The 24,750-nt window shown below is 47.4% G+C and overlaps 1 protein-coding gene across 2 annotated transcripts; it reads right to left on the reverse strand.

Annotated features, from left to right (window-relative positions):
• Positions 1 to 459: 459 nt before the first annotated feature.
• TRIM14 (tripartite motif containing 14) lies at positions 460 to 23,999 on the reverse strand. 2 transcript variants are annotated; one of them, XM_019729202.2, is made up of 6 exons: positions 23,728 to 23,997; positions 20,752 to 20,847; positions 13,416 to 13,649; positions 9,849 to 10,011; positions 6,519 to 6,611; positions 460 to 3,949 (listed from the first exon to the last, which is right to left on the reverse strand). In XM_019729202.2, the coding sequence occupies exons 1-6, from the start codon at positions 23,941 to 23,943 to the stop codon at positions 3,414 to 3,416; spliced, it is 1,338 nt and encodes a 445-aa protein (XP_019584761.2). In that variant the 5' UTR covers positions 23,944 to 23,997; the 3' UTR covers positions 460 to 3,413. The 2 variants fall into 2 exon arrangements, with proteins under 2 accessions (XP_019584761.2, XP_074186856.1); XM_074330755.1 differs by lacking the exon at positions 20,752 to 20,847 and having other exon boundaries at positions 23,728 to 23,999.
• Between the last annotated feature and the right edge of the window lie 751 nt (positions 24,000 to 24,750).

A 24,750-nucleotide genomic window follows, 5' to 3' on the forward strand; every position in this document is an offset into this window, starting at 1 on the left:
CTAGTCACAGCTGATGGCCATCTACTACCCGAGCCAGCACCTTTCCATGTGAGGCCGAGAGCCTGGAAACTGCACTCCTGGCTCTGTCCCCACATGCGCCCTCCACAACTAAGATTGAAAGGACAACAACTTGGAAAAAATCCCGGAAGTACATAGTGTTCCTCAATAAAGTCCTGGTCCCCTTCCCCAATAAAATCTTCAAAAAAAAAAGATGCCAAAAGCTACATTATACTATCTTAGATAGAAACAGCTGGGAGGGAGGTTTAGGTTTTGTTTCCCCAGAAGCAAGCGCTTAGTTATCTTCGGAAGTGAAGTCCCCATCTCTGGAGATAGTCAGTCAATCAGGGACCAGCTGACCACTGCAAGAAAACTGTGGAGGGGGTGGGAGATGAACAAGGCTCTCTCCAGGCCTAGGTGCTGTGTTCATGAAGCAACATGAACTCCCAATGAAAACCATGGTTAAAATGGACAATATTTATATTTTATTAAAACAAATCACATATTAGAAAATTGCTTTCATTTAAATATATCTGCAAGCAATTTGCTGTTCCAATAAAGAAATTTAAATTTCTACACATTCAAATCTGAAAGCGTAAGTGGTCAGTACCCTTACAGACACGCACCCCAAGGAAGCTCAGTCCTCTGCTGAGGATATTCGACGAGGCTCCCGCCACTGGCAGATGGCAGCCAGGACAATCAGTTGTCTCAGCACTAAGCGCAACAGGAATTCTGCTAGGGATGCTCGCACATCCTGGCATGGCACAGCTCTGGACAGGTTTTGTTTTTTTGTTATTTTTTAAAGTAGTGAAAAAGCAGTTTATTAGAAGAAAAAGTACACTCCAAAGGGTTTGGAGCGAGCCCCCTGAGAAAAAGCACAGTTTTTAAGGCAAGTTCATATCCTTTGGCTCACTTGAGCCTCACAACACTGGTAAGTAGGGTCACTATCTCCATTTTACAGATGATGCTCCAAGAAGTAAAAAGTGACTGGCCTGAGGTCACGATTGTGGACCAAAACTGCAGTTTTCTGGCTGGCGCAGAGTAGGCACTTGATACAAGCCCACTTTTCTCCCTTTATAATCCAGCTCTGTCTCTGTTCCTCTCAAAACCCCTTTGAGTATAAGACCTCCTCTCAGAGCCCAAGAAAGGTAATCCAAATGTAGACTCAGGTCCCACAGAGTAACTAGGTAACAAAGCAAAGCATTCCTGGCCTACTGAGAGGAGCTAGAGCGAGCAGGTACTGGCCAGAGACCAGCAGCATTTGCCCGAACAGTATGGCCTGGTGGACAGGAGCAGACACCCCAGCTCCACGCTCCACCATTAGCGGTGTGATGTTACTTGTGTCTCATTTTTGCCATGTGTGAAGTTGGGATAACTTTCTACTTCCTAGGGATGATGTGAAGATCAAATGAGTTAATAGTTGTAAAACATTAGAACAGTACCTGACAAAAGACAGCAAGGGCTGCTATTACTCAGCTCCTGTGGCTGTGGGTCTCGGAACAAGTTTTGGTTTGCAGGGATGAACAGAGATGTAGGGTCAAGTGTACCCCTCTTCCTCTCAGGAATGCCTTCTGCCTGAATTCAGGTCTGGGCCATCCACAGTAGAATTTCCCTTTCCTCAGGATTCCTAGAGCACAATGCTTAGACATCTGTCCAAGCTCGAGTTTTAAATAATTTGGTTAGAAGTAAAGGCACTTTTGAGGTCCCTTCGCCCTGTATTCTACTTACATTGCCCCATATGAAAATACCATTTTTAGGTGAAAAACTATTGGAAATTCACAGTTTTTTATGGTTCAAACAAACTAATGCATTAAGAGTCTGTTTAGACCATGAAGGAGATTCAGCTGAAGGAGGGAGATTCAGCTGCATTTTCCTCACCCTCCTGTTGCCCTCCTGTCAAGGACCTAACAAGATACTTTTAATACAGTGTAACTTAAAAACTGTCTAGGGAACTTGACAATTCGGGATGCTGAACCTTCCAAACTAAGACAGAAGCCTGGAAAGAGGCCTCTACCCCTGCGCTAGAGGAACACATGGCACTCGAGGAATATGGGTTTCCTTGGCAACATCTGGATCTGAGGGAATCTGAGGAGCACAGTGTGTCTGGGCTGCCCAAACCTCACTCATAGCTCCTTACCATTTGATTCTAAGACAGTGGGAAAACTGCCAGTGGATACTTAGCATTGGTCACCTGCTGATTTCTTCCCAACATCCCCTGAGAAATGAAACAGCAGTAAAGTCTCCCAGGATGAAGACTGGACCTGAGGGACTGGGCCCTGGGGCAAATCAGACACTTGCCTGTGGGCTGGGGTGTGGCCCAGCACTTAATCACCATGGGAGACTAAGCAACTTTCTTTCAGGGCCTTAGTCTCCCCAAATGCACAAGGTCAGGCTGGGTGATCTGTGAGGCCCTCCCAGCGCAGCTGCTCTGTGATTCAATGACAGCCCCTCCCAGTTCACTCACTGTCTGGGAGGGGGAGAGACTTAGTGAATTTTTCAGGGTGGGGAAGAGTATAGGACACAACTGCCCTTAGAAAGCTTCCAATCTTTTTGGAAAGATAGGTCCCAAGTTTGTGGCTCTGATAGTAAGAAATTCTAGGGGAGACTTCCTTTCAGGGTTGGTTAGCCCTGAGGAAGACCGAGATAGGCACAGAAGAGAGGGCCTTCCTGTGCAAATGTGTATGGGACACAGGGAAAGGACAGCGCCAGAGGCGCAGAGGTGGAACTATGTGACATACAGTTCATATCTCTGAAGAGCAGTAAGAGCTTGTTGAGAAGTAGTTTAAGGGCAGTCTAGAAAAGCCTTGAATGCTAAAGTGAGGTGAGTGCTTTTTACCCCAGCTATAGGCCTTGGGAACCTTTTCATAGTTCTGAGAGGCTGAGGTTTCAGGCAGATCACGTTGGCTATAGGTGGGAGGAGGTTCAGGCCAGGAGCTATTTAGAAGCTACTCTGAAGGGAGGTGACCTGGACAAGCTGAAGTAGAATGGAGGGGAGCTGGCAGACCCAAAGGACACTGGATAGTGTCAGGGCTGGGTGACTCTCATTCATTCACATATTTATTGTGCATCTACTATGTGTCAGGAGGTTCTGGCTGCTGTATGAGGGAGGAGATCCAAGGCTAAGGATAATGTATTGGCACTGGTCACGATGCTTAGGGCTCACCCATGAGTGTGTCCAGAAAGCTGGACTAAAAGCAGTGCAATGTAAGTGCTCTAGTGGTGGTGGGGGAGGTCCGATGAGGCCCTGTGTTTAGGTCATGGTTGAAACTAGCCTAGTTGAGGCACTATTAAAGCACAAGGCGTGGCTGGTGGGGGAGACGATGGGGGTGCTTAAAGAGCAGGCAGTACACCAGCCACATCTGGGTCGGGTGAGACCAGAGCCGCAGACAGCGTAGGGTGGTCATTGGCCTCAGCCCCTAGGGCAACCGGGGTATGCTGATGGCGCCTTCCCAGAGCCGCAGGGCCGGGTAGAGCGGTTCCTGGAAGGCAGCCCGGAACGTGTGCAGGTGTTTCATGCCACCCGACACGTCGTAGAAGGAGAGGACGCCGGCCTCGTAATCTAGGAAGACGCCCAGCCGGTCGGGGTCGTGGCGGGGACGCAGGCGGCTGCGCTGGCTGTCGTGGAAGGCCCAGTACTCGAGGTCGTAGCGCTTAAGGCACCATGACTGGCGGTTGCAGCCGAGACGCGCGGCCGCCGAGTCCCCTTTGCGCCGCAAGGAGGCGTAGGCGGCGCCCACCCACCAGCCAGAGCCCGCCTCCTGCACGTCCACTTCCCAGTAGTGGCGCCCGGCGGCGAAGCAGTCACGGCCCAACACCTGCCACAGCGCGTCGAAACGCAGCGCGGGCGTGTGCCCCAGGCGGCACAGCAGAGCGCATCGTACCGTCAGGTGGTCGGCTGAGAGGCGCAGACGCGCGTGCATCGTATCCGGCTCCAGCGAGGGCGTACGCGCGTCTGTGGAGGGCGGGGACACCTCAGCAGCCTGGTGGGCGGGGCCAGGGCGGCGCCCCGCCCCCGGAAAACCAACCCTGCTCGCCCCCACCGTCCCTCAGGTGTTCGCAACATAAAATGGGAAAACTCCGAAATTGCCCCAGGGGAAATGGAAAGCCACCTTGCTAACCCTGATTGCGCCTGGGGACGTGGCTAGGGGACCATGGAGAGGAGAAGAAATTTTACCGTACACCCGTTGTACCGTTTTAATTTAGAACCATGGAATATGTTGCCAATTTCTAAAAATTAAAAAATAATCCCATCACTGTTCACACTTCCAATTTTTTTCTTTACTTGCTGCTTTATAGCTTTCCTTAATATTGGTATCATACCATACATGCTCTTGGATAATCTCTTTTAAAATTTATTGATGTATGAACATTTTAGCACATCAATTAATATTGTTTCATAAGAGCATTTTAATGGCGACCCTAAGATTCTGATGTATGGGTACATTATAATTAAACCTAGCCCTCCCTTTTTTAAAAAATAGGCTTATAAAAAAAAGCTTTTTAAAACACTAATATGATCACATCTTTATGTATCTGATTATTTATTTGTATATTCCTAAAAGTGGAATTGCTGGGTCAATGGGGATGATTATTTTTAAGGTCTTTGGTAAATATTGCCAAATAGGACAATTTGGTGGTAGTGATTAAACTCCCAATAACAGTTCTCATTGCATTAAACCACATATGTAGACACTAAATTTAAAAAAAAAAAAAGGTCTAGATGGTAAGGTATGTGGATGTTCAATTTTAATAGATACTAAAATAGTTTTGGAGTTTTCAGTAGAGAGGTTTTATATGTATTTTGTTACATTTATTTCTAGTTTTAAAAAAAAGTTATTGAAAATAACTTTTTAAATTTTTATTTTCTAATTGTTTATTGCCAACATATAGTAATACTATTATTGATTTCTGTGTACTGACATTACATCCAGCAGCTGTTCTAAATTCACTTCGTAATTCTAATTTATCTGTAGATTACTTTAGATTTTCTGTAAATAATTATGTCATCTCTGAATAGTGATCCTTTTTTTCCTTTTTCCAATCCTTATAGCTTTCATTTCTTTTTCTTGCCTCAAGGCATTGTCTAAGACATGTAGAACAATGTTGCAAAGAAATAGTTGTAGTGGGTATCCTTTTTCCCCACTTCTGGGTAAATACCCAACAGAAATTAATACACTTGTGTAACAAAAGACATGCATAAGAATGTTTATAGCAACATTATTCACAATAGGCAAAAATGGAAACAATCCAAAATGTCCTTCAATCGTATAAAGTGTCCTTGAGTCATACAATGGAATCCTATACAGTGGTGAAAATGAACAAACTACTGCTACACACAATAATATGGATAAATTTCACAAATATTGAGTGATAGAAGCAAGACACAATGTGTACAGTCTGAATGATTAGTTATATAAAAGTTCAAAACAGGCAGAACTAATCTACGTTGTTAGGAGTCAGGAGAATGACTCCCCTTGGAGGATAGTGAATAGGAGCCAGCATGCGGAAGGCATCTGGGAAGCTGGAAATGTCCATTTCGGAAGGAGATTATAGAATGTGTTTACTTTTAAAAAATCATTGAACTGCCCCCCTTTGATTTGTGTACTGTTCTTTATGTGCTTTATATTTCAATTAAAGTTTACTTTAAAAAATGCATGCCCAGTAATTCCACTTTGAGAAATTACTCCTAAAAAAAAATCCAAAAATGAGCTAAGTTATATTCATTCACTTATTAATTCAAGTATGTATAAGAAAGGATATTTATTGCAGCGTTGTTATAGAAGGGAAATGTAAAGCAGGCTGAATGTCCAACATTATGAGATTGGTTAAATAAAGCATATTCATTCAATGGAATATTGTGCATCCTTTAAAAATAATATATAGAAATAGAAAATTGTTCAAACTATTCTGTTAAATAAACTTACAGAAGAATATCTATAATATCCTTTTAAAAAAAATCTGTACACATATATGCCTTTAAAATACCTGAAAGAATATATGCCAAAATATTAACAGCATTTATCTCTGGGGAAGGCAATTGTTTTCTTTTTGTCTATCTGTAATTTCTATTTTTTTTTTTACAAGAAATACGCATTACCTGTGTAATTTTTTAAGGGAACAAAGATATTCACAATATATCAGTAAATGAAAACACAGATTACAAAACAGTATGTATAGTATGACACCATGTTTGTAAAAAGTATATACATTATATATAGATATGCCAAAGAAAGCTATAAGGACAGTAAAAGTAGTTATCTATTACTACGTGTCTACTAGGATAGACATCAGCAGAAGAATTTCCAAAGCTCTCCAGTAATTATGAGTGATTTTCTTTACCTGACTGAAAGCAAAATTGTTTTCTAATTTTTCTACAATGAACATACGTTATTTCTGTATTTAAAAAACTAATAATAAAGGTTAAAAAAACCAAGTTGGGTCTCTTAGGAAAAAAGGAGGGCCTCCATTTCTGTGACCTCCACCCACCCATGCACCCCACCCTCTCCACTCTTGGGTCTTACATTTTAAGAAGAGCGATCGCTCTGGTGAGGGACTTATTTTCAACAAGGAATCCGGCGTGGTGCTGGAGGAGCTGGAGAGCTGGCAGTTCATGTCTGAAGAGAATTGTAAGAAATGAGTGCCTGGCGCTCATGCAAGCAGCACAAATAATAAAACATACTAAAAATATTAACAAAACTGGAGATTCACGTAATCTCTCCCCAGAATCACAGGCAAATTTAAGTAGGAAATGCAAATTTACAGCCACAGGAAAACTCCAGGACAGTGCTCAAACCTAAGGAGAAACACTTTGCAGGGTCTGAAGCTAATTCAGCAATGGTAGGTCAGTGTGAGTGAGCCCTGAACATAGGGAGGAGATGGCAGGCTCCAGGGCCATCCTGAGAATCAACTATGCATTCAACGGTCAAGGATGGCGGCAATCTCATGGCAGAAATGCAAATTCCAGGATAAAGATGGAAAACGAGAAATTAAAGCTGAGTCCTCAGAAAGGTCACAGTCAGGTCTCATTCAGGTGAGACGGAGTTCAGGGGAAACCTAAGCCACGTTCCCTGTCTTCAACAGCTCAGTCAGGTAAATGGGATGAGAAATGGGCTCACTTGAGCTACCACCCAAGGCAGAGAGTGCGCCAGGTCCCAGAGAAGAGAAGCGAAAGGGCTCAGGGGCTGGGAGAGGTCACGGAAAGCTTCATGGAGCAGGAAGCACCTCAGCTGACACCTAAAGGAGTGAGGAAATTTGGACACCCAGAAAAAGGATGGGAGGTTTTCCCAACAAGAGGGTACAGCAAAAGCAAAGACATTAAAGGGCAGGTGCTAGGAGTGGCATGTCAACAGTGGGGAGCCATGAAAGGTTTCTGCGTGAGGATAGACAATGAGCAGAATTTCCAGAGCTCTCTCTGGGTGAAGAATGGACCGGCAGGGTGAGAGTAGAGGCAGAGGCCCTGTGGGGAGGCTCAAGTCTGAACTGGGGCTACAGGGATGGAGAAGGGGCTGGGCTCAAGAAATAATGTGGTGGCAGAGTGCCAGGCCATTACTGTTTACTGGACTGGGGAATGAGGAGCTGATTGGGGGAGTGGGGTGGGGAGGAATGCTGGATTCCATTTTGGCCTATTGAGCCTGCAATGTCTGGAACAAACAGGTAGAGAGGTTGGGCGGGGCCCTGGAAGGGCAGTAGTGCTAGTCCCTCACTGGTCCCTCTCTCCTTGGGTCCTTCCTGGGAGTCTGCACCTCTGAGTATTAGCTGTGATAGTGAGAATGATGGCCTCATCTGAAGATGGCTGAGGGGCGATGGCCTGGGAGGAAGCGGACTCCAGGGGATCACAAAACAGATCCTGGGACCAGATTCTGTTTGAATTCTGTCTCTATCCCTACCAGCTGTGTGACGTAGGGCAAGTCAGTTAACTTCTCTGAGCCTCAGCTTCCTCGTCAGTAAAATAGGGATAACGAAGGCACCTACCACACAGGGTAGGGGTGAGCAGTTAGTTGCTGGATAAATCTGTGTAAAGTGCTTAGAACAATGCCTGGCAGAGCAAGTGTCAGCTGTTATCAGGCACTCAACAAGCACAGCCAGTTCTTTGGGAATGGACCACCGAGAAGGTAAATATGAGTGAAGTGAATTTTGGGTCCACCTGAGTATCTTCTTGCCAGGGGTGGTGTGGCGGGGAGACTTCAATGCCCACTCACTGGATACTGACAAGCCTAAATCTTCCTGGAACCAAGGAATTACATCTCCTTAATTATATCGAGGAGATGTAATTATTTTTCCCATCAGAATTGCTCTCTCCTTCCTCTGAGCGAGCGGCCCCTGGCTGTGTCTCCTTTTGCTACTCACCTCATGAAATCAGCCTGCTCTGCAGCCAGGGCCTGGCCTCACCTCTCTCCATTTCCTGGAGGGTGCTCAGTGGGTGCTTGTAAGCATTTCTGCTTCCTCTCACCCCTTTCCTTCTCCTTTTCTCTTGATCTTCAGAGCTGGCCCTGCCCTGCCAGCCTCCATCTGACAGGTAGCTTCCAGCTTCCTACCTCATCTCTGGCCACTCTCCCCTCCCTCACTGTGCTCCAGTTAGTCTGGCCCCCTCTCTGTGCCCAAAACTCATCAAGTTCTTCCTTCACTTTGGGCCCTTGGTACATGCTTTTCCTTCTGCTTAGAAGACGAAGCTGTTTACCCCAGCAATAGCAACAATAATAGCTAAAGCTTCCATAGTGCTTATTATGCCAGAGCACCATTCTAAGCACTTTGCATTTAAGAAGTCGTTTAATCCTTACAACTACCCTATGAGGGGGTCTATATTATCGTCTCTATGTTATGGATCTGGAAACAGAGGCATAGAAAAGTTAGGCAGGTTAAGAAGTGGTGAACCTGGGATGGAAACCTGGGCAGTCTGCCCCCCCCATCATGCATGTGACCACTAAGGCCTCCAGCCCTTCGGTTCTGCAGAGGTTGCAGGAGGCTCCTTTAAGGTCAGTTCACATATCCCCTTCTCAGAGAGGCCTTCCTCACTTCCACATATAAAATATGTGGACGTCACCCTCTATTCTCCTTATCCTGCTTTATTTTTCTTCAGAGCATTTATTGCTGACATATATTCATTTGTCGTCTGTCTTACCCCCAAAAGACTGAGCACCATAAAGCAGGAGCTGTGCCAGGCACATAACCGGGGCTCCACAAGTGTTCTGAATGAATCATAATAGCAGAGATGAATGAATGAATGAATGAATGAATGAATGAATGAATGAATGAATGATTGAATGAATAGATATTTCTGACATCTGCTTTGTGTCAGGCCCTGTGGGAACCTCAGAGCTGCACCCAAAGTGGTTCTTGACCTTCAGGCATCTGTAAGAGGCGGGAACGGGGTCCATGAATCCAACTCATGAACACTCCCAGACAGGAGATGGTACAGACCCTGGAGGAAAGGGCAGAGGGGGAGACAGCCAGGAGAGGGAATGAGCCTGAGGTGGCATGGAAAGGCTTCCCAGGTAAGCACAGCTCTGCTGGCCCCATAGGGATAGTGGGACTTGATCAGAGGAAGAGGAGGGGGAGATGGCCATTTCAGCTGGGACCCCAGAGCAGGCAAAGTGGAGGTGTGGCAGAATCCCAGGAGCAACTGAGGGGCAGGAGCCCAGTAGTGTGGCTGCAAGAGGCTGGGCATAGTCTCAGGAAGGGTAGGAGGTGAAGTCGGAAAGGTGGGCTGGGCCCAGACCCCGGAGCCCTTGACTGCCCAGCTAAGGGCCTCTGTGTGGGAGACACGCATTCATGGTGGTGATCTTCCCAGTTGTCTCTGGGCTAACGGACACTAGAGGAGTAAGGGTCATGGAGTTGGTTACACGGTGACTTACTTTCCTTCAAGCGAACATCCAGTGGCTTCTGTAACATGCTCTGCATGGCTTCCTTGAGGCCCTTGAAGAAGCTCTTGATGGGCTCGAAGGATTGGGGCACAGGGTGGCACAGCTCCCCCAAGCTCATCTGCTGCTGCATCTCTTGCTCAGTGGCTGTGAACTCCTGCAAGGGCACATGGGGGTCAAGGTGGCTCCACCTTGGCACCAGGAACAAAGAAACCCAGCCAATAAGCACAATGCCCATTCCAGATCGCCTGGGCACTTGCAGTCCTAGCCCAGACCGTGCACCCTGGAGCAGAGCCCTGGAGACCGCACAGCAGGCCCCGGGGCGGAAGACGTGGAGGTCTGGCTTTAGTGCCGGCACTAGCCTCCCTTCCTGCTTTCCGAGTGCACTGAGGTCTTCTCTATGCCAGGCGTTAGCATTCATGGCAGAGGGAGGAGGCAGGCTGACTACCGGGCCTTTAAGTTGCTCACCACCTCTCAAGGGGCCCTGAAGCTTTACAGGCAGTATGACAGGGGTCTGCCTGAGGTACAGGGGGATAAAGAGAGTGAGGGGCCAGTTTTCCAGGGGAAGGAGCCCCTGGAAGATGAGCTGGAATGCTGCCTGAGGGGGTGTGGCCACCACAGTGGGGACCTGTCCGGTTTGCTGCCTGGACAGCGCCTTTTAAATACCTTTCCTGTGTTCAGTGTGGCTTTGCTAAGTACAAGCTAGAAAACGCACTCTCCCAGTCCCCTTTGCACCCATGGGGAAGGGATGTCACGAGGCACCGCCAATCCAATACTTGCTTGTGGAAGTGAGGGTGAAGTAGTGACCGCAGCGTGTAGCTGTCGGGGACAGTGGTGGCGGAGGCTCTGGGGGCTGCTGTGAGCTGTGATGTCTGGCCCAGCAGAGAAGCGGTGGGGTCTACACTGGAGCACAAGTGTGCTGTGGCCTGCACTTCCCTCCTGTTGCCTGGTCTCCATCCTGGCTTTCTGGCCCTCCTGGAGATCCTGCGAGCTCCCTAATACTCTTTCATAAACTCATTTCTTCCCTACAACAGTTACAGTGGATTCTCTTGTTTGCAGCTAAGAACCCTGTTTGCACTTTCTGAAGAGCTGTCCTGGACAAAGAGTTAGAAGACGGCTGATTATCTTAGGTGAGCAGGGCCTAGTGGGCAGTGCTGCTCAAGACAGGGTGGGGGGATGGATGCGTCAGGAGAGGGAGGGTGGCCTGGCACTCAGCTGTCGGGCAGAGGCGGCCCGTCAGGCAGGATGCTGGACCTTGGGAGGTGGCTGTGGGATGGTACCCAAGCTCCATCCAGCCTAGGAAGCTGCGGGTCTAGAGTCCATCCTCATTTTGGTGGGTAAGAACTAATTTGTGGGGAACCAGGGCTAAGATCATATCAGAGGACTGGAGGGGAGCTGGCCAGGGAGTCAGAGTACTGGGCGGGGTGGGGGGATTGGGGGGGATTGGCAGGGAGCAGCTCCAGGGTGGCAGAGGGTGGCCTGAGTTTGGCCTAGAAGGCAGATGGGTGGGGTGGGACTGAGGATGGCGATGAAGCACAGATGCCACTACCCAGTAACCCCAAACTCCAGCACTAGCACAGGGCCTGACACATAGTAGGTTTGCAATAAAAAACATTTAGGTTAAAATAAGTGAATGAAACTAAGCACATCTGCTTTTTGCCTTTGCAGACTCAGAGAACAGCCTCCTAGCCACCCATCTCTCAAGCCAGAAACCAGGCGTCATCTTGGATTCCCCCCCTTTCAATCACCAATCCTGTTGCATCTCTCAAACCTGCCTTCTTGTCCCCTTCTCCACTGCCTCTTCACTGGTCCAGCCCACCATCATCTCTCTCCTGGACACTGTGGTCTCCTCCTAACTTCCATTCCACCCTCCAGTCCTCGCCTGCCTAGGCCATCCTCCAAGCTATCACCAAAGTGACCTCTCCAAAGCATTAACCTGAGCATGCATTCCTTGGTTCAAAACACTCCCCTGGCCCCCATCTCTTTACAGGACAAAGTCTAAACTCCATGGCCAGGTACATAAGGCCCTTCATGAACGAACCCTGGCCTCCAGATCCAGCTTCATCTCCCAGATCCAGCATGTCTCCCCACCCATGAGCTATTAATGCTGAGCTGGGGCCTGGCACAGAACAGGTTGTTCAGTGAATATTTGATGAATAAATGAAAGAGCAAATGGAAGGAATGATGACAATCGGTAGCTTTGGCACCAGAGAATAAAGAAAAAAGGTGACAGAGCCTTGAAACTGTGATGGAGGAGTACCATTCTTTTCCATGGAGCATCCCTATGTGTTAGCTATCCCTAAAAGTTACCATTATTTAAAAGAAACAAACAAATGTACCCCTCTGTGCATCAAAGTACAGTATCCATTGTGCCTAGAAGAGCACCTTACCCAGAATTTTTTGTTAGGTTTAATTTTTCGTTAGGTTTAATTTTTTGTTAGCTAACAATGAGACACAGGTTGAGTTGACCAAGGCCACATAAAGGCACAAGAGTGGAAATATCCACCAGGGACAGGCTTGACTGGTTTTGTATTGACTGATTTGTCTTCTTTTCCAACCAGAGCCTATGCTAAACTGTGGAGAGACTCAGTGCCACCTTTATTTAGTTGTACCTGTCTTGTCCTACAAGGCTTTAAAGTATCTGACAAAGGTTACCTAATACTGCAAGATTTTCCTTTACAGTGAGAAAAAGGAAGCAAAGAGAAAATCACAGTAAGAATGTAATCTGGAAGCCAGAGTGAGATGAGGCATAAACTGTATGCCACAAAGTCTTAGCTGAGCTCTTTGAAACATATTTGGTTCTGAGCTTCCAAGAAGCCATAGCAAAGAAGGAAACAGGAAGTTACCTGAGTGGAAAGCAATCCAAATGCACAGGTGGCTGCACAGGAGTGCTAACAGGAGAGCGGAGTTTTTCCCATGATTCCCTGAAGACAGGAACCCCACCCGCAACACACACTTTCACTAAGTGTAGCATGAATATCATAGGGGCTATTAGCCTACAGCAGAACCGGTAGCCAAGGACTATCATGAGCAAACTGTACGCAGCTCTTGAGGTCTGCTCAGTAGACAGGACATCTGCCTTCCCAGGAGGAGTGTCTCAGTGAAGACTATACAGGGAGAGCGCCGGGTAACGATACCTATGGCTTTAGAGCCAGACAGACCTGGGTTCTGATCCCAGCTCTGCCACCAACCAGTTGTATGACCTCAGAAAAGTCACTTCCCCTTCCTGACCCTCAATTTCTCATTCATAAAATGGGGTGAGAACATCCACTTTGCAGAGTTTTTAGTAAATATGAGAGATAAGATACATAAAGTGCTTGGAACACAGAGTCCCTCAAAAATGGTGGCCGCAAATGTTATTTCACTAGTCTAAGATGTATATTACCTTCCTAACAATGTATATTTTCTGACCACTTGTGTGGGGGGGCGAGAAAGTCCATGTGCTGACGAGGCAATTCTCTGTGTATTTACTCAGTGTGTAAATACCGTGTTCAGTAACACAAAAACCGAGATGAAACGCGGGAGGCCGGTGGCAGCTGGGAGGGCAAAACCTCAGCTTACCTGCAGCAGCTGTACGGGGTTGGGCTCCTGGCTGATACTCCAGACCCTGTTGGAGAGGCTGTTCAGGAGGTCGATTTGCTCCCCACAAGACTGGATTTGCTCTCTGTACACCTGGAGGGTAAGCTGCGTGTTTTTATCAATGAATTTCTTCACCAGCATTTCCTCTTCATCAAGCAGTAATCTGAGTTCAGTGAATTTCCCCGCCAGCCAGGTTTTACTTGACTCTGCATGAGCCTAAAAAGAAAACCAGTTGCAGATGATCTGAGTGCCAACCAGGGAATAAGCAACATCAAAAAAACTATTATCACATCAAAAAGCAAGGTGGCCAGTTAAGTACAGGATCAACTTATAAAAACTCAAGGTTTCCTAAGTGTCAGTCATAATCAATTGGAAAAATGCATAGAGAAAAAAAGATCCTTTTTTAAAGAGGGGGAAAAAAACAGCAAAATATCTAAAAATAAAACCCAACAAAAACTGTAAAGACCTAGAAAAAGAAAAGTATCAAACTGTACTGAAAGACATGAAAAAAAAATAAATCTGAATATGTGGAAGAAAATCATTTGAAAAAATACCCCCAAACAAAGGCCAGCCTCTTTCCTCAGCCCAAACATCTGTACAATCCACATGGAAAATGAAGCCTGGCACCTGAGTAAGCAGGGGGACAGGCAGGCTCCCCTGGGATGCTGTGTTCTCTCCTTAGTGGGGCAGGAACGTGTGGTTCAGCAGGACCCAGGGAATGGGCTCCCAAAGTCTGTGTTTCCTATACAGTGTTCTAGGCAAGCAGCTGGGTTCGGAGGCTCGCTTATCCCCATATGCCACATAGACTACAGGGGCTTTGGGTGAGCCTGGGAATTGGTCTATATTCACAGTGTGGTTTCTATGGGTCCATGAACCTGGACACAAATATATCTTTGCTGAATGACTAAAGGAAGAAAGAAAATGTGTTCCAAACCCTTGATTTAGAAACACATTTTGGAGGTAACATATGAAAACGGAGGATCTTTCTATAGAAACCAGGAGAGCAACTATCTACATCTCCTCCCAACCAAGCTACGTTCCAAGCAGTTTCTACAGACCACTCTGTAAAGAATATACAAACTAAGCTTAATGGCACTACACATTATTATAACTGTTTGAAAATACCCACAAGGGAACTTAAGTTATAAGCATACGCAGCTGATTATGTAATATGGTTAAAATTTTTTAAAAAATGTAAAAGAGGGAAACAGAGAGAGAATTCTGGCAAGGAGACAAGGAAGTATGTTGTCTGTACTGGTTCAAAATGAAACTGGATCCCAGGCTGAACTGGGCTGGGGTTTGGACATGGCTGGTCGGGGCTGGGGCTGAGTGACGGCCCGACAGAGGAAGGTCTAAGGATGGTGGGAGAGAAAGAACTTGAGCAGTGATGAGCCCTGGGGATGGGAGGCTGAGGGATTTTGCACGTGGAGTGCTGGCTGCTGTGTGAATCCACCTCTGCCCAGGCCCCTGGAGGCCCGTGTGGTGCCATAGACGGTGAAGAGACTGTGAGGAGAACGGAAAAAGCGCTGTTTTGCAGAAAACTGTGTGACTTTGGACCATCCTGCTATGGGCGCCTTTCAGGGGGGTCCCACCTGGAAAGGAGGTGCACTCTCCAGCCCTGCCCAGGCCACATTTGCTGTAACGTCTGTGCACTCTGACATGTGGCAGGGGCCTGCAGCAGGAGGAAGAGCAATGGCTGTGCCCAGCAGGGTGGTGGAGACCAGTGGCATCGTCATGGCCAACGGCAGGCCTGGCTGAGTCCTTATCTTCCCAGTCTCAGGCGGGCAAAGGCTGCTCCCGCCGGTCCCCGGCCCCATGCTGTGGTTCAGTCCTTACAGCTCTGGTGGGTGACAGGGAAAGGCACAGAGCCAGGAACAGAGGATGTTTATACACTCCCCAGGGTGCCAGTCTAGGCCTATGTCCTCAGGTCTGTTTCCTGGCCTTCCCCAGGTGTGTTCTGTAGGGCACAAGGGCTGACTCCTACAGGCCAGGACCCTCCTTCAGGCTGGGTTTGGTCAGTGGGAGGAGGAACTAAAGTAAGGTGAGAGGGTGAGGGGAAGGGAATCGCCAGGGTATCCCTCCCACGAGTGTCTCCACAAATGGCTGTATCCCTGAGTCCCTTCCACCCTCCTGCTCACACAGGACAGGCCCCCTCTGGATCCAGCTCCTGCCTCGGTGGCCCTGGACCCTGCACTCTGCTAATATCACTTACTCCCTCTGTCTGTACAGCCCAAGGATGAAGGTGCTTCCTGCTGGTGCCACCCTGGTTGGCTTCTCTGCCTCTTTCATGCCATGTCTGACACCCTCAAAGTGGCTTTTGTCTTTCCGGGTGGACCTTGAGGGATACAGCCATTCCCCAGGTCCACTTCTCCTTTCCTATGTGATCTATGATAAGTTATTTCCTCTTCCTAGGTGCTCCCATCACTAAGGGCCTTTTACCTCTGACAGCCTATGCACAGTAAAAAGTTAGGGTAGCAGGTGAGTGTTGACTTGTCCTTACACACGCATGTATTGGCCCCCTGAGGAGCCACAATGGGGAAGCAAACAGCCTATTAACACAGATGTCAGAGGAAATGGTTTAACAGGGGCTGGCTGGGGATTAATGACCAAGTCCTTTTTATTGTCTCTGGAAAGGAGTGGTTGATTAGGCCAGGTTACTGACTTTTGAACAGCAGGCTCTTGACCATGTATGAACTTTATTGGCTTTATTTACAAAGCTGTTTTATGGATTAAATGACAGGGGAATGGCCTTTTCCCTACTACTGCCTCTGTGTAAACAAGTATGGAACAGCAAATATGCCAGCAAGCATGGTTGCTCCAGACCTCACTGCCACAAACTATGCCCACCCCAGTTTGGCAGGATGCATGAGAATCCTAACAGACATTCGTGTCTCTTGAGCTAGATGCATCACTTCTGGGAATATATCCTGAAGGAAATAAATCAAGGTGCCAAAAATGTTCACTGTAGTGTTATTTTATATTAATGAAAAACTGAAAGTGCTCTAAATGTTCAACGTTAGGAAAATGGCTTAATGAATCGTGGTAGAGGCACATCATGGCATAGATAGCTACTAATACAAACATTGGTAAAGAACTTTCAGTGACACAGCCATGTGCTATGATCTTACACAAACAACAAAAACCCCATATAGAGGAGAAGGAGCTGACGTGGAAAATCCCCTTTCCTACTTCAAACACATAAAAATAAAATGAGTAAAATTTAAAATTATCTGACCAAGCTAAAAAAACAAAACAAAAACAAAACCAACCCCAACCCCACAATCAAACAAACAACAACAAAGGAAAACCTCAGGTGCCCAAAACAAAGAGGGAACTCATGTCAGAGCCAGGAGCAGGAGCTGAGCTGAGTGAGCCAGGAGGGGTGGCGTGAGAGAGCACAACACACTGGGGCCTGCTCATCCAGGAGGGCACGTGGGGCACTGAGCCCATTTCAGCTGAGAGTGGGAAGGGGGCCACCTGCATCAAGCCAGAGTCACAGAGAGTGGCTCCATCCATGAACTAGGCACAGAAATACTCTACCCACTCTCCTGGGGACGGGGCAAGGAAACTTGCCATCCATCTTTTTGCCGTCATAGGCGAAAAAAGAGAGTCACTAGCGAAACAAACAAACCAAACAACGGAAGCTCAAAACTGAAAAATTCCCATGACAACCGGTTTGGAACTTCTGAAACTCATGGGTCCCTTGTAGACGCTCATGCCACAGTGCTCTGAAGGGGCACTTGCACAACCCAGGGCATATGGGACACCATGGAAAATACCTACAGGCAAGAGGATGACACAAATGACAAGTCACACAAGGAAACGAACCACATGCCTCACCTCCAGACTGAGGATCTGACACTAGAATTCTATACAGAATACATCTCAAACTATATACTAGCACATATGTACACAGAAAACAGAAATCTCAGAATGTGACTACTGGTTGTCCTGAAGTGGTAGAATTATGGCTGAATTTTTAAAAATCTACTTCTTGACCAGGAATTAAAATGTAAATGCCTATAGGAGCCAGGCTGGTAACATATGAGGAGAGTGGGCAGGCGGGGTTCGGGATTCGGGGGAACACAAGCCCTACTGACGATAGTGTCCATTGCTCAGCTCTGATAGCTCCCATGTGGAAATGCAGACCTAGGGTGGACACGTCTTCCTACTTTTCTACATCTAACTTTTTATACAAATACCACTCAACTTTAAAATGCTGGCCACTAACTATATTTTTCTTAATACTTTCTGAGGGCTATTTGGATATAAGTTTAATAAAAGATATTCAGGATTTGTATGCTGATAACTACAAAATGCTGATGAGAGAAAACAAAGATCTAAGTAAATAAAGAGACATGCCATGTTCATGGATTGGAAGATAACCTAGTAAAGATGTTGGAAGATAGCCTAGTAAAGATGTCATGTCAATTCTCTCCAATTTGATATACAGGCTTAACACAATTTCTATCAAAATCCCAACAAAGTCTACTTTTTGTATCTATGACCAGATTATTCTAAAATTTAAATGAAAGACAAAGGAAAAGCAATAGCTACAATAATTTTGAAAAAGAAGAATATAGTGGGAGGCATCAGTTATTTCAAAAGTTATTCTGAGCTACAGTAATCAAGACTGTGCAGCATTGGTAGAGGGACAGAGTCATAGATCAATGGAACAGAACAGAGAGCCCAGAAATAGCCCCACACAAGTACAGCCAACTGATGTTTGACAAAAGCAATTCAATGAAGAAAGCATGGTCTTTTAACAAATGGTGTGGAGAGTAATGGTGTTGGAAATCTATGAGGAAAAAAAAGAACTCCAAGCTAAATCTCATACAAAAATTAACTCAAAATGAATCATGGACTTAAATGTAAAATTATAAAACATTTAGGAAAAAAACAAAGGAGGAAAACTTTGGGACTTACTGCTGGGCAAAGAGTTCTTAGACATGACATCAAAAGTACAATCCATAAAAGAAAAAAAATTAATAAACTGGACTTCATCAAAATCAATCTGCAAGAGACTGTTAAAATGATGAAAGACAAGAGAATGGGACAAAATATTCGCAAACCACAAATCTGATGAAGGACTCCTATCTGGAATATACAGACAACTCTCAAAACTCAACAGTAATGAAACCAACAATTGAACCTGGAAATGGTAAAAGATATGAAGAACACTTTCGGCAAAGAGAATATACAGATGGCAAATGAGCACATAAAATAGATGTCAACATCACTAGGCGCTGGGGAAATGCAAATGAAGACCTCGATGAGATATCACTACACACTTATCAGAACAGCAAAAATACAGACTTGTGAAAACACTAAATGTGGCAAGCATGCAGAGAAACTGGATCTCTTGGTGTGAATACATTTGGTGCAAATGTAAAGTGGCACAGCCACTCTGGAAAACAGCTTGGTAGTTTCTTAAAAAACTCAACATGTTAAGTACCATACAACCTAGCACTAGCGCTCGGCATTTATCCCAGAGAAATGAACATTTATGTCCACACAAGGACCTATACACAATTGTACAAAGCAGCTTTGCTAATAGCCCCAAACTGGAAACCAATCAAATATCCGAAAATAGGTGAATGGTTTTAAAAAATACAGTATGTCCAAGCTTCTAGATTGCTGGAATGTTATTCAGCAATACAAAGAAATGAACTATTGACACATACAACAACTTGGATGGATCTCAAGAGCATTACTTTGACAAAAGTCTTAAAAGGTCACATAATATATGGTTCCATTTTTATGAATTGTCAAATGCTGTGATTATAAAGCTAGAGACTTAGTGACTGCCAGCAGTTAGGGATTGTTGGGGGCAGGGGTGGGGCTGATTATGTGTGTAGCATGAGGAAGATCTCGGTCATGATGGAATAGTTCTATATTTTGACTGCAGTGGCGGTTACCTGAATCTACACATGTGATAAGTTGACATAGAACTTATACACACCATGTTAATTTTCTGGTTTTGAAACTGTACTGTAGTTAGGTAAGATGTCACCCTTGGGGCAAACCAGGTGAAAAGTACACAGAACTTCTCTGTACTATCTTGGCAACTTCCTATGAATTTGTAATTATTTCAAAATAAAAGTTTGAAAGTTGGGGAGAAGATTAAAGGAAAGAAAACCATACCTTAGATTAACCTGAAATCTGCCCCCTTAGCCTCTCCACATGGCTCCTAATTCTTGTCTTGGGGGCCCTCACACGATATCTGCTCAGAGATTTGCAGACAGTGAACCTGTGCCCTGACCCTGTTCTTCTGGCTCAACAGTCCAAAGTGCCTCCCCCATTTCTTTGGGAAGTGCCAACTTTCAGTTCCCTAACCTTTTGACTGACTTATCTGCTGGGACTGGAATTCTACTCTTGAAGACATGGTGGACACTATTAATAATTAAGCCAGGGCCTCAGGTATAAACCACAACTGTCCCCAGCACACTGGGGCCTGTAGTCACCTTACAGATGGTGGATGTTGGACAAACAGGAGGCCAATTCTGTGGCCTGGCATGGGCCTTGGCATCTTCACTGCACTGTGGGCGTGGCCTCAGGAAGACCTGGGTGCCAGCTACTCCCACCGTCAGAGTCGGTCTCCCCACCTGACTTGTGGTGGTCAGTCAAGGGTTCATAGAGCTCTCAGTGGGACAGGCCCTGGGAGAGCGTCCCACCTCAGCCGTCACTTTGAGGAGGGGCGCTGAGGCTCAGAGGGGCAGGGACTGGCCAAGTTCACATAAAAGGCCCCCAGAGACAGAACAACTTTTTCACAGTCAAAATGGCAGCTCATGATAACAGCAGCCCCGACGTCCCATTTAAAACCCACAAAGGAATCCATTTAAATAAACATCTTGATGAAAGGAGAAGCCTACTATCACCGTAGCACTGAAACCTGAAGAGCAATTTTCATGTTCCTTAAGCAGCGTTTTGCTTGGTTTAAGGCGTGCGGGGGATGGAGGACTAGTCCCTTCAAGAGAGTGGCCTTGGCACTGGTGGGAGAAAAGGCCGGTCCTCCATTTTGTGAGGTGTTCCGGGGCAAAGCTAGGGCACTGGGCAGAGGCGGACTCACCATAAAGCTAATGAAACAGTAGGCGCAGGCCCCTCACTAGCAACAGCCCCTTCAGGGTCTTGCACCTCATTTTGTGTTCTTGGGCTCAAAAAGGGCCCCCTAAATTATAGAAGCCCCAGGCCCCACCAAACCTGATCTGCTTGAGGTTGGTTCTTATTTTTGCTTGGCTCCGTCCGTATTCGGGAGAACCTTGTGTCCAAGGAGAAATGTGGACATCTCAACTAGAATAAGGAAGAAATGTCCACTTGCCTTGAGCTTCTCAGCAGCGTCTTCTATCTGCCTTATGTTGCCCATTTGCTGCTGCTTCTTGGTTTCCAGCTGCTTTAAACATTCTTGGGTGAGTTTCTGTATGTGAGGAGTTAAGGAAAAAGTCTTAATACTGTCACTTTCAAGATAACAAGTCTCCCCAGGGGTCATTTCCTGTCACCTCTGTATTGTGTTTTAGCTGAGGTATCTGAGACTCAGGTGAAGTGACTTGCCCAAAGTCAAGTGGCAAGTTGGAAGATGAGCTGGAATTAGGGCCCCTCTGATCCTCACAGGCACACATCAGAGATTCTTCAAACCTTAATGCCCCCCACTTTTACTAGGAAAACCCTGCTTGTGACCTGCTTTTCCCATCCCTCAAATAGGACCTTAAGGCAAGCAGCTTGGGGGCAGGGAAAGAGCATTCACTTAGAGTGAATATTAACTGAGCACCTATTACATGCTAGGCCTTGTTCTAGTTGCTGCCCTTGTGGAAATTGCATTCCACAGAGGTCTGTGGCCCTTGGTCAGGACTGGGGTTCAGAGGACCTGCATGTGGGAGAGCTCTGTGGGGTCGTGCTCCACTCTCCCTCCCACCTGAAATGGCTCCCTTTTCTGCCATTTTTTCAAAGGCCTGCTCTGTGATCCTTCCTCCCACTAATGGGACCTTACCCCCCATCTTATTCTTCTTTCAACTGGCCTTATGTTCAGCTGCTGGGCTGACTGGGAACTTCCTGAGAGCAGGCCTGCTCCATTCCTGGCTCCCCTGTAGGGACCAGGGGCTGACCTAGAAGTGTGCTGAATCAAACAGAATTAGCCGGGGCTGCCAACTTCAAAGTGGAGAGGTGGAGCCCCTCAGCAAGTAATGAGTACAAGCCCCAGAGTCAGATGAGACCTCCTGGTCTGAGTCCCACGTGACCTGGGCAAGTGACCTCACCTCTCTGAACCTCATTTCTTCAGCTGTAAATATGGGGATAACCCCACAGGGTTGGTGTAGAGAATGAGAAGTACACCAAGTGCGTGGTGTAGTGATTGGCAGATAGGAAGTGCTAATAGATGAAGCTATTATTTTAATGTCCAACAAGCTTTTGCTATTATGTGCAGTTTTATTCTAGGTGGGCTGTGGGGGTGGGGACACAATAATAACCTAAGTATAAGCCATAGCCTCGACTTCCAGGAGCATATCCTTACCCCACTGTGATTTCTAAGTCTTCAAGTCCAACCCTCATCCCTCAGCCAAGGATAACCCAGCCTCCTGGTGCTGGTAGCCTCCAGTCACAGGGTATTCCTCCTATCTTGGTACTTGGTGAAACCCTATTCATCTTTCAAGGCCAGTTCCCATGGCACCTCCTCCAGGAAGTCTTCATGGGCTTCTGGTTGGTGGTTCACATTGTCTTCTATCTGGCTCCCACTCACCACGGCCTCAGGTGTCCCAGTTACAATACTTATCAAACTGTATTGTCCCTGTTCTCACCCCATCAGCCAGATAATTCCTCCAGGTCAGAAAAGAATTGATCTATTCCTTGACTTATGGCACAAGGTATGTGCTAAATGGATGTTTGAGGAATGAATGAATGAACGAATGAACAGATGGATGACAGATAAACAATAAACAAATAGGTGAGTGGGTGGGGGTGTGGATAGAAAATGGGTACCAATGGTAGGTGGTGGGCTTACCTATAAGATCCACAAGCCATATCTTTGGATAGCACCCTTCTTAACTCTGGAATATAGCCTTTTCAGGTGCCATTATTATTACAGCCATTTTATAGATAAGAAAAGGAGGACCTTAAAGGCATAGACCAGCCTTGAACCCAGGACTCCAACCGCTGGACTGGCCCTCATGGGGCCCATTCTCACCTTGGAGCTCCAAGGATGTCACTATGTGACAGTGTTAAGTCATGCCTTGCAAGGGAAAGGTCATTCATTGTGGGGCGGGGTTAATCATAGAAGACTTCTTGGAGGCGTTAGTGTTGAAATCTACATCTGTCAGTGACAGGAGGGCCTGCCTAGCCCAGAGAGGCGGAGGGATTTGACTCGAGCCACAGAACAAATCCGCCCCAAGGTTGGAACAATAGTCCAGAGCCTCCACCACTATTAAGATTAAATGCAAGGGTGAGGGCTCCCAGGATAGAATGGGCCCCCGTGGGAGGCAATCAGTCTGGTGGAGTCCCGGGTTCAAGGCCTGCCTCTGCCTCCAGAGCCTTACTTCACCTGTCGATAAAATGGCGATCCTAGCTCCCACCAGGTTGGTTGTTCTGCACGTGGAATGGGAGTGTGTGGAGGGGGAGGGGCAGAGAGGGGTCGGTTGAGGTGACAGCTGAGGCTGCTCCCAGCGCAATCAGGCAGTCCATAGCCCCTCTCCGAACTCCAGGAGAGAAAACATCCAGAGATGTTTGTGTGGCTTTCCAGGCTACAAGGCAGTTTTTTAATGGGGAGGGATTTTAATTTTTGTTAAAAGGCAGATTTTCTTCCAGCCCAAGAGTCGGTTGAGGTGACAGTTAATCTGCTCCCAGCGCAATCCGGCAGTCCAAGCCCCTCCCTGTGAACTCCAGAATATAGAAACATCCAGAGGTGTTTGCGTGGCTTTCCAGGCTACTCAGCAGTTTTCTAATAGGGAGGGGGGTTAATATTCGTTAAAAAGGCAGATTTTCTTCCAACCCAAGGGCAGTGTGGTGGACCTGCCATAGTCAAGGCTATCTGGGTACCAGCCGGGGCTCCCAAGTTGTCACTCCCCAAACCCACCTCTTCTGAAGGTTAACTGTTGGCCTTGGCTCGCCTTTGCCCTGCCTTACACTTCAGCTGCTCGTTCTTTACAACAGGTCAGCGGTCTAGGTGACCACACAGCCGCCTTTGAGTTTCCAGGTCTAATGGGAACTGGCAGTTGGACCCAGGGCACGTTCCTCCTCGCCCGTTGTTCCCGGGCTCTTCCCCAACCCCCAGCCCCGTGCCCCGCGCGCCCCGCGCGCCCCGCGTCCACACCTGCACGTGCGCCGCTTCATCCAACGCCAGGCGCACTGGGTGGCCTTTGTGGGAGCCCAGCACCGGGCAAAGCGCGCACACGCAGCATCGACAGCGGCGACAGAAGAGCTCGGCCACACGGTCGCTGTGCTCACGGCAGCGCCAGCCACACGCTGCCTCTGACTCTGTGGGACCAGCCCCCCCAGGTGTTCGGCTTATCGCCCCTGCGCCCGCCATTCACTTCCACTGTTTCGGGCTGCTGCGGCGCAGGGAGGAGCTCTGATGGGGAATCGAAACCGGGGCAGTGGGGCGGAGCGGCTCAGGCCCGCCCGCTCCCGGATGCTCTTGGATGGCAGCAAGCCAAGATTGAGGGGCAGTGGCTGCATCGTCATCAGCACCCTCCTCAGCAGGGGGCTCTCCTGCCCCATCTGCCCCTGCAGTTTTTAGCAGGCATGGTTGTCATGCTGGGCGGCCTGCAGGGTCTCAGCTCCTGCTCCCCACATAAGAAGGCAGGATATGGTGAGGCCAAAAAGGAACACCCACAGAGCCATAGATGGGGGAATCACTATATTCTCGCTGGTGGCTGGGTTGGAGACACAGGAAGCGGGAGCCACACAATTCTCAACCCTCACTGCGCTGTTTGCAGGCTCAGCCACCATCTTCTTGCTAGCTCCCCTCTTTTGCTAGCGTAGCCAAGCAGTTATATTAGTGGCCAATGGCTCACTGGTTACAGCTGACGGCCAACTAGCCACAGCTGATGGCCATGCAATCACAGTTGACGGCCATTTACTACCTGAGCCAGCACCTTTCTATGTGAGGCCGAGAGCCTGGAAACTGCTTTCTGGGGCTCTGTCCCCACACTCCACCCTTACAGGCTCTCGCCTCACAAACTACGCGACAAGCATCTTCCGCGAGGGGCCCTGTGCAAGGAGCCTAGAGGTGAATGCAATATCCTGGACATAGCCAGGCTCTCTGGGCACAGCCAGGGTTTCTCAGGGCACCACCAGTACTTCTGGGCACAGCCAGACTTCCTGGGCTTCTTAG

The sequence above is a fragment of the Rhinolophus sinicus genome, linkage group LG04 (genome assembly GCF_036562045.2).
Source record: "Rhinolophus sinicus isolate RSC01 linkage group LG04, ASM3656204v1, whole genome shotgun sequence".
Lineage (NCBI taxonomy): Eukaryota > Metazoa > Chordata > Mammalia > Chiroptera > Rhinolophidae > Rhinolophus > Rhinolophus sinicus.

Excerpts from the sequence above, each read along its gene's own strand:
- TRIM14 (XM_019729202.2), bottom strand. The coding sequence starts at position 23,943 with ATGGCGGGCGCAGGGGCGATAAGCCGAACACCTGGGGGGGCTGGTCCC. Across the intron at positions 13,650-20,751 it reads ACGCTGCTGAGAAGCTCAAG|GCTCATGCAGAGTCAAGTAA; the intron begins GCAAGTGGACAT and ends TTTTCTTTTTAG. Across the intron at positions 10,012-13,415 it reads ACCCCGTACAGCTGCTGCAG|GAGTTCACAGCCACTGAGCA; the intron begins GTAAGCTGAGGT and ends GTGCCCTTGCAG.